General features: G+C 38.6%; 1 protein-coding gene across 1 annotated transcript in view; it reads right to left on the bottom strand.

The window, feature by feature from the left end:
* Positions 1 to 2,391: 2,391 nt before the first annotated feature.
* ptk7b (protein tyrosine kinase 7b) overlaps positions 2,392 to 15,710 on the bottom strand; it is a 135,556-nt gene continuing 122,237 nt past the window's right edge. Inside the window, exons 11-20 of the mRNA XM_072436615.1 lie at positions 15,019 to 15,168; positions 14,132 to 14,279; positions 13,314 to 13,441; positions 12,558 to 12,758; positions 11,692 to 11,853; positions 7,882 to 8,114; positions 7,151 to 7,231; positions 6,093 to 6,244; positions 5,376 to 5,554; positions 2,392 to 4,264 (exon numbers count right to left, since the gene is read on the bottom strand). Coding sequence (XP_072292716.1) covers positions 4,104 to 4,264; positions 5,376 to 5,554; positions 6,093 to 6,244; positions 7,151 to 7,231; positions 7,882 to 8,114; positions 11,692 to 11,853; positions 12,558 to 12,758; positions 13,314 to 13,441; positions 14,132 to 14,279; positions 15,019 to 15,168 — 1,595 coding nt within the window. The 3' untranslated portion in view covers positions 2,392 to 4,103. The remainder of the gene's footprint in view (positions 4,265 to 5,375; positions 5,555 to 6,092; positions 6,245 to 7,150; positions 7,232 to 7,881; positions 8,115 to 11,691; positions 11,854 to 12,557; positions 12,759 to 13,313; positions 13,442 to 14,131; positions 14,280 to 15,018; positions 15,169 to 15,710) is intronic.

The raw sequence follows: 15,710 nt of genomic DNA on the forward strand, positions 1-15,710 counted from the left end.
AACATTATGCAGAGTGGCCCCCAGGGATTTTCAGATTAATAAAGGGGCCACACTGCTGCAGACTTTGGGAGATGCTTTATTACAAACAGCTCAGAAAAACAATAAATGAATTAACATAATAATTTGCACATAGCTATGGTTATAATAAAGCGAGGCCCTCTAAAAGTGCATTTTACCATGTTTGAATACAAAAAAAATGAAATAATTACGCCGTGTACTGGAAAAACAAATTTATTTTCTCTGCATGATTACCAAGCTTTGTTTATTTTGACCTTTACATTTCTCTAGTCTTTAAGAAAACGGCTGTCTGACTCACAAACGTTGAATCAAAACTATAATGACAAATCTCACGTCTCACACAAGATGACAGCCTCGTTTGTGTGTTTGAAACCGTTAACAGGATGGAACACATCATATAGACCTGATGCTTCCATCCGAGGTGTTATTGGCAGAGCAATATAGCAAAGCACGTGTCACATCCTCAACTGAACCGCTGTGCAATATTTTATTACCTCCAGGTACATGACCTCTTTGGTTGGTCTGATTCCCTCGGCCATCACAACAGGCCCAAGAGATTGCACTCTGTTCTGTGTCTATTGTTGTTGTTTTGCTCGTTTTTTTGTCTGTCATCCAGTTCTGTGTTGGTGAAGAATAATCTCCCATATCAGGGACAATAAAGTCTAAAGTCTAGTCTAGTTTTCCTGATTCAGAATAGGATTTAGCAATTGTATAGTTCCTTTTTAGACCTGGTTTAGCTCAAGTTTAGACCCAGAATAGTCCAATAATATAGACTATGTTTGACTTGTAGAAGAAGACAACATATTGAGATAAGTTATTGGTGTGAAAAGTTTAAGAACTACTGTCATAATTTGGTTAATTGAAGCCAGGATGTTCTACTATGGACATAATTATTACCAACACAGACTAATCAAACCATACAATTCATTTAAGCTAGAGTTTGATTGCTCTGTCGCTGCTACATTTGAATTTAACCTATAAGTGACTTCTGCTATAGCACTATTTTATGTGCATGCAACAATCTATACACTGCGAATGTATATAGCCTACATCTTTGCAAGTCATTATATTTGAACTCAAAAAGACCTTATATAAACATTTACAATCAGCCTTATTTCCATACATATGCTGAGTTAAAATGATTCAATACATTTCACGTTTGAAACACATGCGCTGGGCTCTTCTTTGGTCTGTGTGGCATTAAGGACATTTTATTCATAACACACTTCAGGGCAAGAGAAAACAAGTCTGATTTGGCAAGGAAATATAGGCATTTGTACAAAATGATGTGAGTTGCCAGATGAAATGTAGCCAAGGAAATCAACTTTGCAGCCCGTGTACGCAATACAACAGCGCCCTCTAGTGGAATCCTACATCAATGCAATTTAACTCACTTTAAAGCCACAAATAGTAAAAAACAGATTAAAGCATAACATAGAAAATCCGAGTCATGAATTTGGAACATTGTGGAGAAAGTGGTAGATTTGTTGTTTTTATTCTATAAGTTGTAGGATGAAGTTGTACGTTTAAGGTTTTAACAGACACGACTGAATTTCTCAATCTGAACTCGTAACTGAACTGAACATAAAATGATCTGGTGTCTCCACTAAAATAATCAAACATTTCAACGTGCACTAGATAAATACACAATCTTCAGTTACAGGACCACCACATGAGCCACTGTCAGCCCAATGTTGACGTTCTCTTGGTAGTCAAAAAAAAACATTACCAAGATATTAATACTTTAACTAGTACCGGAAGTAGATCATAATTTACTCAGAAACTATACTGAAAAAAATAATGGATCTATATCAGAACTAGTAATCTTAAAAAAAATAAAAAAAAATAAACACTAACATTATTTGCAATTACATGAAAATGCCTCAGTGGATTTCTTTGGACCAGTTTCTAAATAAAAAAAAATACTTTTTCAGAAAATATAGTTTTTATCATCATTATTGAAATTGATATCAAGTATTGGATCTTTTCCTTAATTTTGACATTTCAGGAGACGCAAGCAGAGGCGGGAAAGTGAATACGCCGCAATGTCAAGGAGACTTATAAAAAAACAATGACCAAAAAGGTCATTTACGGAGGTAAGAAGCAAAGAGGACAATAAATAGCAAAGAGGTCAAATTAAATAAATTTGACCAAGATGAAGCAAAGGAGGACAGTTTATTTAGAAATGAATCAATGTTTGATCAAAAACATAAACGTACAGGTTTTACACGTCTTTTTGAAGTCGTTCTTGCTTTGCCCGAGTCGTAAAACCTCTCCTCTAAGCACGTGACATGTTTTGGAGTCCGTATCGTCCACACAATGATTATTTGATTACTAAAAATATTCTCAATGATTCAATGACACGACTTGTAAAAACACTGTGATCCTTTATTGACAGCAGCATGTATACTTTTGAATATATCAGGTTACTGTGGACATTTGATGAAGCAGATTAAAAAAGAGGTCTAGGTGTGAGTGCCTAGCATTTGTAAAAAACTCAAAAAACATTACACTAAAAACAACGTATAAAAAAAGTCCAAAAAAAACAAAAGGCCATTTCATTAGATACACATACAAAAGGGCAAAATCCTTCATTTTCTAGGCACTTCAAAGTCTCTTTTTGACATTTGCATTTTGACATAGTTTGGATTGTTGATGGGATTCTGAGGTGATTCATAGAAATAACAGCCCCAGAAGTACCTTGTTTTTGTATTAGCTAAAATAGACAGGACCTTCTTCATAAATATTCAGGCGCCTGTCAATCCTTCTACAATGTGATGTGATAAAAGGGTATTCAAGTGAAATTAGTGCATGGCTTCTATAGTATATATGTACACATTGCCTGTAGTGACAATGGTCCGGTAAAACCCTGGATCACAGAGAAAGTGACTGGACCACTCAAGAAAACATGTTTAACACACAGTGACGAGCTTCAGCCCATTTACCACAAACAGTCCAAAACCACTTCCACTAATGACATATTTTCAATGTTTATCTTCTCTTTATCTGACAAATTTGTGTGTCAAATTGTTGTTTTCACCAAACATGACCAAAATTATAGCTTCATCTGCTTTATGGAAAATGTTTTATAATTGGGTTCGATTCAGAAATGTTTTTAGGCCAGACCATAACTTTACTGCTTTAAAGTAATCAAATCCTGCAGATATATACAATTTTTTTAAACTAATTTTGCACATACAGTAAAGTCGATATTTTGTTTAAAAAATGCTTTGTTTCTTTCAAGTATAAAATATGATTCAAAATAAAAGCCAGATCAGTCCATCACATCAGTATATTGGCTGTAACATGCAGATTTACTTTAGAGGACAAGTAGAGCAGTTTTGGATTGAACGTCTAAACGCGAATTTAAGGGCATTTTTACCCATTTACATTTAGTGCCTGAAAAGCTTCTCAGTTAATACAACACACTCTTCAAAAGTATACAAAGCCCATTCTGGCACGGCCTCTCTTTCCTCTACAAACAAACACCATCTTTTTATTTGTGTCCCTCATGAGCCACTGTAACATTCAGGAAATGACCTCACCTTTGAGCCAACCCCGCACACTCCTACATTTGTAACATTTGGTGGCACGGAAATCAAAACTTTGGAGAGCCATGCTTGGTCCCGCGATGCAGTGAGATGGAAGTCGATGCTGCGACTCGACGGGGCTTCATTGAAGTCACTTAAAAAGCACCTTTTCGTTGATTGTGAGCGAGTTTGTCCTTTTTTCGACGGGCTTCAGACCATTTGAAAACACGCCGTCGACAGTCGTAGGTCTTTCGCGGGTTGAAAAAAAAGAGTAGGCACCGAGGTCGCGAGGCTCCGAAAATGCAAATCGATGTCTACGGGACGACATCAGGGAGGCGGGCGGGGTCAGAACGACCACAGTCTTAAATAGGGTCATTCGCGCTGTGGTTAAGGCAAAAGTCTCACAATTGAAATGCATATATATAAAAAAAAAAGTGTCTTCTCCTCAACCGTCTTCCCTGAAATGTGTAGAGTAATAATAATCCAGCATGGAGTCTTTTTCTTTTTCATATATATAGTGTTTAGGGGGAAAGGAGGCGGCGGTGGGCGTCCCGTTCAGACTTTGCTGTCAGAGGGTACGTCTCCCAGAGTGTGGACGATGTCGGTGAAGGAGGGACGCTCTTTCAGGCTCGGGGCCCAGCAGCGCAGCATGAGTTTGTAGATTCTGGACGGGCAGCCATCGGGGACGGGCAGCTTCAGCTTTCCAGACTTCAGACCTGGAAACGACAGAGAAAACAAAAGATGTTTTACAGCTTCTAACGCTGCGGTCGCCACGGTGCGGGTCGTGTTCAGCCAGTCTCAGACAAACAAAGCCTAAGCACTTTGTTTTTTTGTTTGCAGACACATGTTCATCCATAAAAAGCATGTTCATTACAACAGATAATAAATAAATCTGCCGACAAAAGCTAGGTAGGACCGAGAAAATAAACACATTTTCCCTAGAATTGCTTGTTCAGTTTAATAATTGACTAAACGAAAACACTAAAATGCCTTTCAATGTTAAATTCATGAAATTAAACAAGACAGACCGTACCAAAGAAGTCTAATTTCTGTTGACATCTCGACTGATCATTTCTAATCAATAATATTCACACTGGATCTCAATTTTGTTAAAATGTGTTATTAATTGCACGGCTCCATCTGGGACTCTTAATCACTGCATGATTAGAGTGACATGTGTGTGTGTGTGTGTCTGTGTTGTATCATTATTAAATAAAATGTATTATATCAATGAAGTAATACATTTTGTCACGATTTTCATTAAAAACTAGTTATTTTATATTGAGGACAGGTCAATTATTTACTTTAGTAATTGTGCACAGCAGAAGAGAATAAATAATGACAGCAAATGTAACAAAATACATACACTTTTTAACACAATGTATGAAACGCATAAAGAATAATGATTTGTAGTACTTTCTTACAGCTTATTGATGTCTAAATAAATATAAATACTAGCGTGAAAGTAGTATATTAAAAGTAGGAATATTAAAGTTAGGTAAGCAGAGCAAAGACACATGTTTAAACATTTTAATTGGATCTATCGAGCTTGGCAAAAATCAATATTTTGGAATTTTTTGGGAGAATCAGACAAATGTGAAACGTCTTTAAAATAAATCACAAAAGTGCAGAAATATCACCTTTTATCATTGTTTGAAAATGTACAACAAAACATGTCATTTTTAATATTAATCAGCTCTTTTTGAAGCATTTTTTTAACAATAAATTACATATGCCGTATTAAAATGTAATATATATCTTCAAACTAACAATCAGGATATTATCTACATTTTGATATAAAGCTTGCTTCCAGTTCCTGATACTGACCTTCGAGCACCTCGTCGTCGCCGAGTTTGGCGTGGGGCATTTCGCCGAGACTGAACACTTCCCACATGAGAACTCCAAAGGCCCAGACGTCCGACTTTGTGGAGAAATCGTCCTCGAACACGGACTCGGAGGGCAGCCATCTGAGGGGGATCCACGCCTGTCTGTAGTGATAGTACTCACTGCAACGACAACACGGGGGATGTAGACGCTGGAATACTAGAGATGTGCAAAGACTGCTTCATAAGAACATGAATGAATACAGATAAAAGAATGAATGTACACAAAGACCTCTGCACAGTGACAGATCGTACACCACGCAATGATAAAGATGATTAACTCAGACTAACTGGGTACTTGGAATAATAATGTATCACCTAGAAGCAGAATAATCCCCATAAATGAGTTTAAAATGTACAATATTGTCAAAAACCATGCACTGCAATCAATCAATAGCAGAATTAAAAAACTATAATGTTACTTATTCAACTCTCTACAGCTTAAAAATTATAGTATAAAGAAAAATTAAAATGTCCCCACTTGTGCAAAGTAAAAAACATGCAATAAATTAAATACAATAAAATGAATATAAATAAATATAAATATAAATAAATAAAATAAAATGAATAAAATGAATAAAATGAATAAAATGAATAAAATGAATAAAATGAATAAAATGAATAAAATGAACAAAATGAACAATCAACATAGTGCGTGTACCTGTTGTAGACGTCTTTGCTGAGGCTCAGTGCAGAGACCTTGACGCGGCGCTGGCTGTTGATGAGGCAGTTTCGGGCGGCCAGGTCTTTGTGCACAAAGCGGTGATTGGACAGATGCTCCATGCCGTGAGCCACCTGGGCACAGATGGAAACCTGTGGGAAAGGAAAAGAACGAGGAATTACTATTAAAACGTGTGCGGGACAAAGCCAATCGCACCCGACCCCACAAAAGGTCCACAAGGCAATCGAACCCTTGCGGCCTCTTCAAATACAGCGGAACTAGAGACTGTACAAACATCATATGAGCAGGAAAAAAGCTGAGGAGCAGTGTGAATGCGGTCGGCATGGCAACCTAATTCCAGGGAGAGCTGTTAGCAATTAGCAGTTTGAGAACTTTTTTGTGTTCCTTGCCTTGTGCTTTGGAATTTGAACCACATCTTACAGTGACGAGGAATTAAGAGAATGAACAATTAATTCACTGATAAAATGCTGACAACAGTAACCCTGATGTTCAAAGTATGACATAAACCTGGCCTGACCTTTGCCTCAACATAAAACATTACATATAGCAATGGTTTTCTTTTTGGATATTGAATTAAAAATACAAAATGATTGAGGTTGTCAACATCAGAAGCAGTTATTACCATCAGTCCTAAAACTAGATACTAACTGGACCAAGAATCGATTGAAAATGACAGTCAGACATTGTGTTGATGGCGCACTGGATAAGGGTGTTGCACATGTGTGGTTGTTGCCAGTGCGGCGTCCAGCCCTCGACATTTGCCGAATGTCTGTCCCCTTCCATTTCAAGCTACAACTACCGTGTGTACCGTGTATGAAGTCTACGGGCAAGAAAAATGTTTAAATTAAAAATAATAATAATAATAATAGAGGTTATTTCTAATCTCAAAATCAAGTTTGAAATGATATTCTAATATTATTAAAAACTTTCAAAGCATAATGCCCTTCAAAGAATGAGCACAGCACGTGGGCGATTTGTCATATTCATCATTTGTAGTGTTTTTGTGGTGACTCCAGGACCATAACGTTCACACTTACTTTGGTCTTGGTGCTGAGAGGCTGCGTTTTGACCTCGTCGTCTTTGCTCTTTGAGATTCTGAGGAACTGCTTGAGATCTCCCTAAAACAAAGTTTAACATTTGATTGTGATTATTACAGATGCAATGATTCCTTTTATTGTCCACACATTTTCCCCCATGTGTGGACAATAAAAGGAATATATTATCTTATTCCATGACAAATTATGGTAGTGTTATTTTGATAATTAAAATAGACAGACTCTAAACCACATACGAAAATAACGTACGAGAGAAGATTTATTAAATTAAAATGTAAAAACTGACTAAACAATTTCAGGTTTTCCTCAATAATACACTTTCTTTGTTAATATTCTCTCTCTAGAAGCCTTCAGTCACAATATTCCAACATTTATTTGCTTGAAAATGTATTAAGAGAGTGTACAATAGAAATAATAATATTACTCTAGTGATAATAATATTCTAAAAAAAATATTGAAAAATGCCCCTCCTTTTTATTCCAAACAAACAATAATTAGGTGTTGAACTGAACAAATTAAAAAAATAAAATGTACTATAAAGCAGATGATCTTACTAATGAATACATTTTTTATTATTTGTCTTGCCGTTTTTACTTGATAAAGCAGCTGAAACCGATCCAAAGTCAGTTTATAGTAAATATATCTTTACATTTCACACACGCATCATTGTCCTGATAGTGTCCTTCATGACATAAGAGTAAACATGTGGTTACCAGGTCGTAGTACTCCAGGATCATGTAGTGGGGCTCCGTCTCCTTGCTCAGTCCCAGCAGGCGGACCACGTTTGGGTGACTGAGTTTCCCGAACATTTCTGCCTCTCGACGGAAATCCTGCTGCAGCGTCTCGTCCCGACTCTGGAGACTCTTGACCAGAACCACCGTCTCCTCTTCACCTTCCACGATGCCTTTGGCCTTGGACAGAAGCACCTCGCCAAACTCGCCTTTACCTGCAGATGAGGGTGTGTCCGGATCAGATTTAAGTGCTAAGATTATTGTGAGATTCAATAGTTTAATGATTATTACCACCCTGACCTGAAAAGTTGAATTTAATTGTCTAATACGTTTCTGAAGCATGTGGCCATCTTAATGAAATCAAACATTCAGTCTGATAAAGTTAATGTGTCGAACGGTAAGATTAAAAAACACTTTTCTAGTTTGGTACAGAATGATTAAAAAGTCTTTATTTTGTTCTAAAATGATCAGTATTATTAATTTCCTTTATACACCCTGTGACCTGAATAAGAACCATTATTGCTGAACATTCTCACCGGCAAATTCTTAAACTAGCAAATTTCTTAATTCAATAACTGTTCCTGAACACACAATATACATTATGTTTGGTTGACAACAGCTCTATCGACCACACATTATATAAAGGCACAAATGTAATACTTTAAGCATAAATGTTACTAATTACTACATAAATGTTTGTACTTGAAATCCATTTCCACTGCTCACTAGTTCTTTTAGTGCATGTTAGGGAAGTAAGATCACTTTTAAAATTGTATTATTTAAATTACTATTAGGCTACCCCAAATAAATTGTCTGTTTGCTGTAACCCGAGTGAACATTTTTCAAGTGGCTCGGTCGGTAGGCAAATTCTTATTTTTTTTACTTTGAAAGCAAAAAAAAAAGATCAAAATTTTGCAATTTTTTGACTCAGAGTGACCACCAGGGGTCAGGCTTCAACAGTCAATGACGGAAAACGTCTCCATCAACCCAATCGGGAGACTAAATCTCACGATTTTAAGACATTTCAATTGACCTTTTGTACGTCGCTATCCTTTATTTTGGTAGCTAAGGCGAGCGGGGGGAACATGCGGGGGACACGGGCGCTGCCATGTTTGTTGTGATGACGCTACTGGGCGTGTGTCAATCCCAGAATGCATTGCGTAAAACACCCTGACAGAGTCTGGCATGTCCTATGGACACTAGAGTGTTGCCTACGGAGCCGAACCAACTTGTTAAAGACAAATTGTCGTCACTAACTCGTGGTTTCGTTTCGTCTGTTTCGTTACAGACACATGACTGTGCAGACGCACATGCGTTGCGCAGTGCGTTATTTTTGCTGTAAGGATAACAAGCGTGATAAAAATATTCAACATGGTGGTTAAGGGAAGTCGGGTCGGTGAGTTGGCGAAATAATTGAAAAATAAAAGAATGACGTTTTTTCGACAAAATGCTGATAATTTTTTTTTAGTCGGCTAGTTTCACGCCGGGTTGGTCGGGTTACGGCAAACAGACATATTATTTTGCTCAGCCTTACCGGTATTTAAATTATTATTATTTTTAACAAAAATAATGTTTGTAAAAAATCCTACTCCCATAGATTCTCCTTTTAAACTCTCTTAGGATTATATTAGAGAACTTTACCAAGGGAAGTATTTTTTTCATAATATTGGTCGGGGTGCGACTTCTACTTCTACTTATGTATAAATACTTTTACCCGGGAGTGACTTATATGTGATATTATTTGTTATTTTCACACTTGCAACCGCATTTCATACTCCAGTGCAACTTATGTTTTTTTTTCTTCTCTATTATGCATTTTTTGGCTGGTGCGACTTATTGTCCGGAAAATACGGTGCGTTTCTCTGCGTTCGTACCTTAAGTGGTGATGTGAGCGTTTCTCTGCGTTCGTACCTAAAGTGGTGATGTGAGCGTTTCTCTGCGTTCGTACCTAAAGTGATGATGTGAGCGTTTCTCTGCGTTCGTACCTAAAGTGATGATGTGAGCGTTTCTCTGCGTTCGTACCTTAAGTGGTGATGTGAGCGTTTCTCTGCGTTCGTACCTAAAGTGGTGATGTGAGCGTTTCTCTGTGTTCGTACCTAAAGTGGTGATGTGAGCGTTTCTCTGCGTTCGTACCTAAAGTGGTGATGTGAGCGTTTCTCTGCGTTCGTACCTAAAGTGGTGATGTGAGCGTTTCTCTGCGTTCGTACCTAAAGTGATGATGTGAGCGTTTCTCTGCGTTCGTACCTTAAGTGATGATGTGAGCGTTTCTCTGCGTTCGTACCTAAAGTGGTGATGTGAGCGTTTCTCTGCGTTCGTACCTAAAGTGGTGATGTGAGCGTTTCTCTGCGTTCTTACCTAAAGTGATGATGTGAGCGTTTCTCTGCGTTCGTACCTAAAGTGATGATGTGAGCGTTTCTCTGCGTTCGTACCTAAAGTGATGATGTGAGCGTTTCTCTGCGTTCGTACCTAAAGTGATGATGTGAGCGTTTCTCTGCGTTCTTACCTAGTGATGATGTGAGCGTTTCTCTGCGTTCTTACCTAAAGTGGTGATGTGAGCGTTTCTCTGCGTTCTTACCTAAAGTGGTGATGTGAGCGTTTCTCTGCGTTCTTACCTAAAGTGATGATGTGAGCGTTTCTCTGCGTTCTTACCTAAAGTGATGATGTGAGCGTTTCTCTGCGTTCGTACCTAAAGTGATGATGTGAGCGTTTCTCTGCGTTCGTACCTTAAGTGGTGATGTGAGCGTTTCTCTGCGTTCTTACCTAAAGTGATGACGTGAGCGTTTCTCTGCGTTCTTACCTAGTGATGATGTGAGCGTTTCTCTGCGTTCTTACCTAAAGTGGTGATGTGAGCGTTTCTCTGCGTTCTTACCTAAAGTGGTGATGTGAGCGTTTCTCTGCGTTCTTACCTAAAGTGATGATGTGAGCGTTTCTCTGCGTTCTTACCTAAAGTGATGATGTGAGCGTTTCTCTGCGTTCGTACCTAAAGTGATGATGTGAGCGTTTCTCTGCGTTCGTACCTTAAGTGGTGATGTGAGCGTTTCTCTGCGTTCTTACCTAAAGTGATGATGTGAGCGTTTCTCTGCGTTCTTACCTAAAGTGATGATGTGAGCGTTTCTCTGCGTTCTTACCTAAAGTGATGACGTGAGCGTTTCTCTGCGTTCTTACCTAGTGATGATGTGAGCGTTTCTCTGCGTTCTTACCTAAAGTGGTGATGTGAGCGTTTCTCTGCGTTCTTACCTAAAGTGGTGATGTGAGCGTTTCTCTGCGTTCTTACCTAAAGTGATGATGTGAGCGTTTCTCTGCGTTCTTACCTAAAGTGATGATGTGAGCGTTTCTCTGCGTTCGTACCTAAAGTGATGATGTGAGCGTTTCTCTGCGTTCGTACCTTAAGTGGTGATGTGAGCGTTTCTCTGCGTTCTTACCTAAAGTGATGATGTGAGCGTTTCTCTGCGTTCTTACCTAAAGTGATGATGTGAGCGTTTCTCTGCGTTCGTACCTAAAGTGGTAATGTGAGCGTTTCTCTGCGTTCTTACCTAAAGTGGTGATGTGAGCGTTTCTCTGCGTTCGTACCTAAAGTGGTAATGTGAGCGTTTCTCTGCGTTCTTACCTAAAGTGGTGATGTGAGCGTTTCTCTGCGTTCGTACCTAAAGTGGTGATGTGAGCGTTTCTCTGCGTTCGTACCTAAAGTGATGATGTGAGCGTTTCTCTGCGTTCGTACCTAAAGTGGTGATGTGAGCGTTTCTCTGCGTTCGTACCTAAAGTGGTGATGTGAGCGTTTCTCTGCGTTCGTACCTAAAGTGGTGATGGTTTGCAGGTTTGCTCGGGGAAAGTGCAGTTTGTCGTTGTTGATGTGACTGTGGCGTTTCTCGGTCGTGGCTAAAGTTCCCATGTTGGTCAGAGCCACTTCCTCCTGGATCTCCGTCGTCGTGTGGCCGTTGTGCTGCACAGCGCCTCCTGCACACAATACACACAGTCGTAGCCGGTCAAGAAAGTTGTGTCAAGTTCAGTGAGATCCCCATTAGCTTTTAAAATATCAGTCGCTTCTGCCTTCAAACTCACAATATATATTCCCACACACGCACGTTTTTAATCATTCAACTGCAATTTATATATTTAATTAATCACATTGTTTTCCTACTCATGTGCATATTATTACAATGATTTTCAGATGCTAATAATAATAAAAATTGCAAATGTACAAAAACAACGTTTCTGTTTCTCTGTTACTATGTAGATATTTTAACATTTCTTCTCTGGACTAAATCTCTCCTATGGACAGGTGCTGAAAACTAGCACTTAAAACAATGCATCTGGTTTATACCGATGTAACTGCTTGGTTTATCGCAAATAAATAAACACATTATGTAGTATTATTAGCCCCCGAGTGTGTGGATGGGAACGCTTGGTCAAAGAGTAAAATGTGGTGATAAAATGTTCAAAAATCTATTGCATTCTCTCATTGAAGCCCACTGTCTTAATAAACTTACGAAATAACTACCACATGGTTTACTTCAGTAGATATCTAACATTTCAGTTCAAGTCAATACAATGATTCCTGTTCAGTACTTCAGTTGAACACTAGATGGCGGCAGCACTATGAGTCTTAGCGCATGAACCACTGACACACATTCATCCTAAAGTTAAACCTAAAAACACACCATTGAGGCATTCCATCTCCGGCTCCTCTCTGTCGCCGCCCTTCTGGAGTCTTTTGGCGCTGCGTCTCTTTTTGCAGTAAAACATGAGCCCCAGGACGATGATGATGTAAGCCACAGCGGCGCCCACGGACAGGCCGATGGTCTGGATCATTTTGTAAGGCGCCTTCTCGTCTTCGCTCTCTCGGGTGTGGATCGGTTTATCTGGCAGGAAACAGAACCATATAGAGCTTTCAGATAAAATGTAAAGAATAGTGAATGCAGCGTTTTGGAGGTCCCATCTCACTGGGTTGTCTCTGTCTCCATTACTATTCCAAACCCTCCAACTGCGTTCTAAAGAATAAATACTGAAAATCCTTTTATGGGAGTCTTTATGTATAAGACTAAATGTATCATGTTTGTTCCATTATGTTCTACCACACTGGACAACAATACACTTGTGTTTGTAATTATTCTCCATCAAGAAGCCTACGGTTTAACATAGTTCTTATTCCATATTTCCACCTAATGTATTTAAAAAGTCTCAATGTACAAAAGAAAGAATTGTTGTCTAAAATAACACAACGCTTCTAATAAAAGCGAATGGCTCAGAAACAGAAGAGCCCGAAACTTGTGTCCGCTCACATCTTCACCCGACTGATGTTTCAAAGTCATTTACCTGTCCAAGCGGGCGGACAGGTAAATAATTAACACCTTGTCGTCCACTCTTACAGCTGGACTTGGCAGAATGTGAGGGCGGCTTTGTTCCGTCACACTCACCCACGACGTAGAGCTGAGCCAGGCGGCCTTTGATATTGCAGCTGTTTCCCGCCACACACGTGTATCGGCCCGTGTCCTCCGCGCTCACGTCCGTGATCAGCAGCGAGCCGTTCGGCATCTTCTGAAATCTGAACAGAACAACTGCAATTCAGTGGTTTGTATCGAGGCTGCGTGTTGGGATTTAGCACCGAATAGAACGGCATACATTTTGTTTTATTTGAATTCATGAATCATCTTAAATTAAGTTTTGTTCCTCTTGAATATTTTGCATTTCACTTGTTTGCTTGCGTACAGAATTGCATCATCTACATACAAGTGGATGCTACTGTGTTTTAGATTATTGAGTTTATATAAATTGGAAATAACAGTGGTCCAAGGACGGAGCCTTGAGGAACACCTTTATTAAGGTAAGACATTTCAGACTGAAAGCCATCAGCAGAAACAGCTTGAGCTCCATTTGTGAGGTAATTTTTTTGAATTTGTATCAACCCAAAAGCATCCAGACAATCCAAGAGAATAAAGTGCTACTGAATCAAAGGCTTTACACCTTAATTAGCCTTAATGAAGCATGATTAACAACTTACAACAAAATATAAAACACAATGAATGATACAACCATTTGTTCATCATGAATTAAGACTTTGTTCATGCTTATTTGGAGCGTTTAAAAGTGCAGTTATTATAAAGTGTAGAAGAAGAAACACAATAAACGCAATTTGAAAAAAAAAATCCTACTTTTGTCTTGATGATTTACAACTGAATCCATACAACAATTTAGAAGCAAATTGAAAATGCTGCAGTGCGATGATGTGACTTACCTTCTGTTTCTGACGCTGTCCAGAGGCTTGTCTTTGATGACCCAGTGGATGTAGGGCTCTGGGTCTCCTGTGGCCTGGCAGTGGAGGATGGCGGTGTGGCCCTGGTAAACCGTGGTGTTGTCCGGCTCCACTTTGAAGCGGATGTACACTGCAAACACGCACAAGAGGAGTTATACTACACGCTCACAGCTAATACAGTGTTCTTTTGTGCTTTATGGTCAGTTACATGCTCTCCAGGGGGTAAAATAGGAAAAATACAAATTTCTCAATGCAATATTTGCTTCAGATTTGGAATATAATGGGTATTTTTTGCAATAAAACATGGAAAATAAGCTATATAAAAGTTTGATTAACTGGGGGTCTGCTTTCTATCTCAAGATATTAGTGAGAAGAATGATGGATCTTCGTTCTCGACAAAAGTGTTATTCTTTTGCAAATTTCCATGCGGCCAGTGGGGGAAGAAGTACAGGAGTCAAATTAAGAAGTATTGTACAGATTGTAAATGTATTTTGAACAGATTTTTTATAACAATAGAAGAATAATATAAAGTGACTTTGCTAAAGAATTTTCCAGACCTTTTTTTACATGTACCAGGTATATTTATGAGACAAAACATTTACGCAGAATGTGACCATGAATGTGCTAAAAAAAAATAACCTCTCAAACAAAACAGAAGGTACCGGTACATTTTACTATTCAGTCCAGTTAAGAAATATAGTGGAGTAAAAGTACGGCTACCTGCTCTCAATTGCAGTGAGGGAAAAAAGTACCGGTACAGATACCTAAATATTTTACTTCAGTACAGTACTTTTAGATTTGTACTTACTAAAAGATACATCTGAAGAATATGTGGCTAGCAGAAGCAAATACAATGCTTTAGTTTTTACCTGCCACTGTGAGTGCCACCAGTGCTCGTATCTCCCCCTGCTGGCGGTTGGAGGCGATACAGGTGTAGTTCCCGGCATCGCTGCGACTGACTTTGGAGAAATGAAGCTGGCCGTTCTTTTGCTCCACATGAGGCGGCAACGCTCCTCCATCTACAACACGGACAGAGACACGCGTCCATCATAAGTTCAAAAATTTGCAAAAACTTTATCAATGGAGCAGACAAACAGATGTATTTAATCACTAATAATAATTGTTATAATATGGCGTCCAAACAGTTTTACACCAGTTTTTCTGGCAAAAAAAGGGACTACATTATATATAAAACAGTCATATTTAGGTGATTATTGACTAGTAATTGTAAATAATAATTAAAAAAATGCTTTATCAAGAAAAGTGAATCCTACTTTTTCACCATTAGTTATTGATTAGCTTTAAGAATGTTTTCCGTCAAATGAAGTAGTATTACATTCAAAGCTTTGAAGAAAGAAGATCGGCTGGTAGTAAAGGTCAAAATACACAGTAGATGGTTGAGGGGAATGATAAATCTTTTCCCACACATCTTTTTTTTACAAAAACAGAATTTGTCATCTTTAGCATCAGGACAGTGACATCGCACCAGAAACATTCACTTTATCATCTCTGCTTTGGACACTGCAAGTTTCAGCAAGTTCATCTCTGGAAAGTATTGTAA

Source organism: Eucyclogobius newberryi, unplaced genomic scaffold, assembly GCF_026437365.1.
Source record: "Eucyclogobius newberryi isolate DKJ021-1_F unplaced genomic scaffold, fEucNew1.0.hap1 SCAF_8, whole genome shotgun sequence".
In the NCBI taxonomy this organism is placed as follows: domain Eukaryota; kingdom Metazoa; phylum Chordata; class Actinopteri; order Gobiiformes; family Gobiidae; genus Eucyclogobius; species Eucyclogobius newberryi.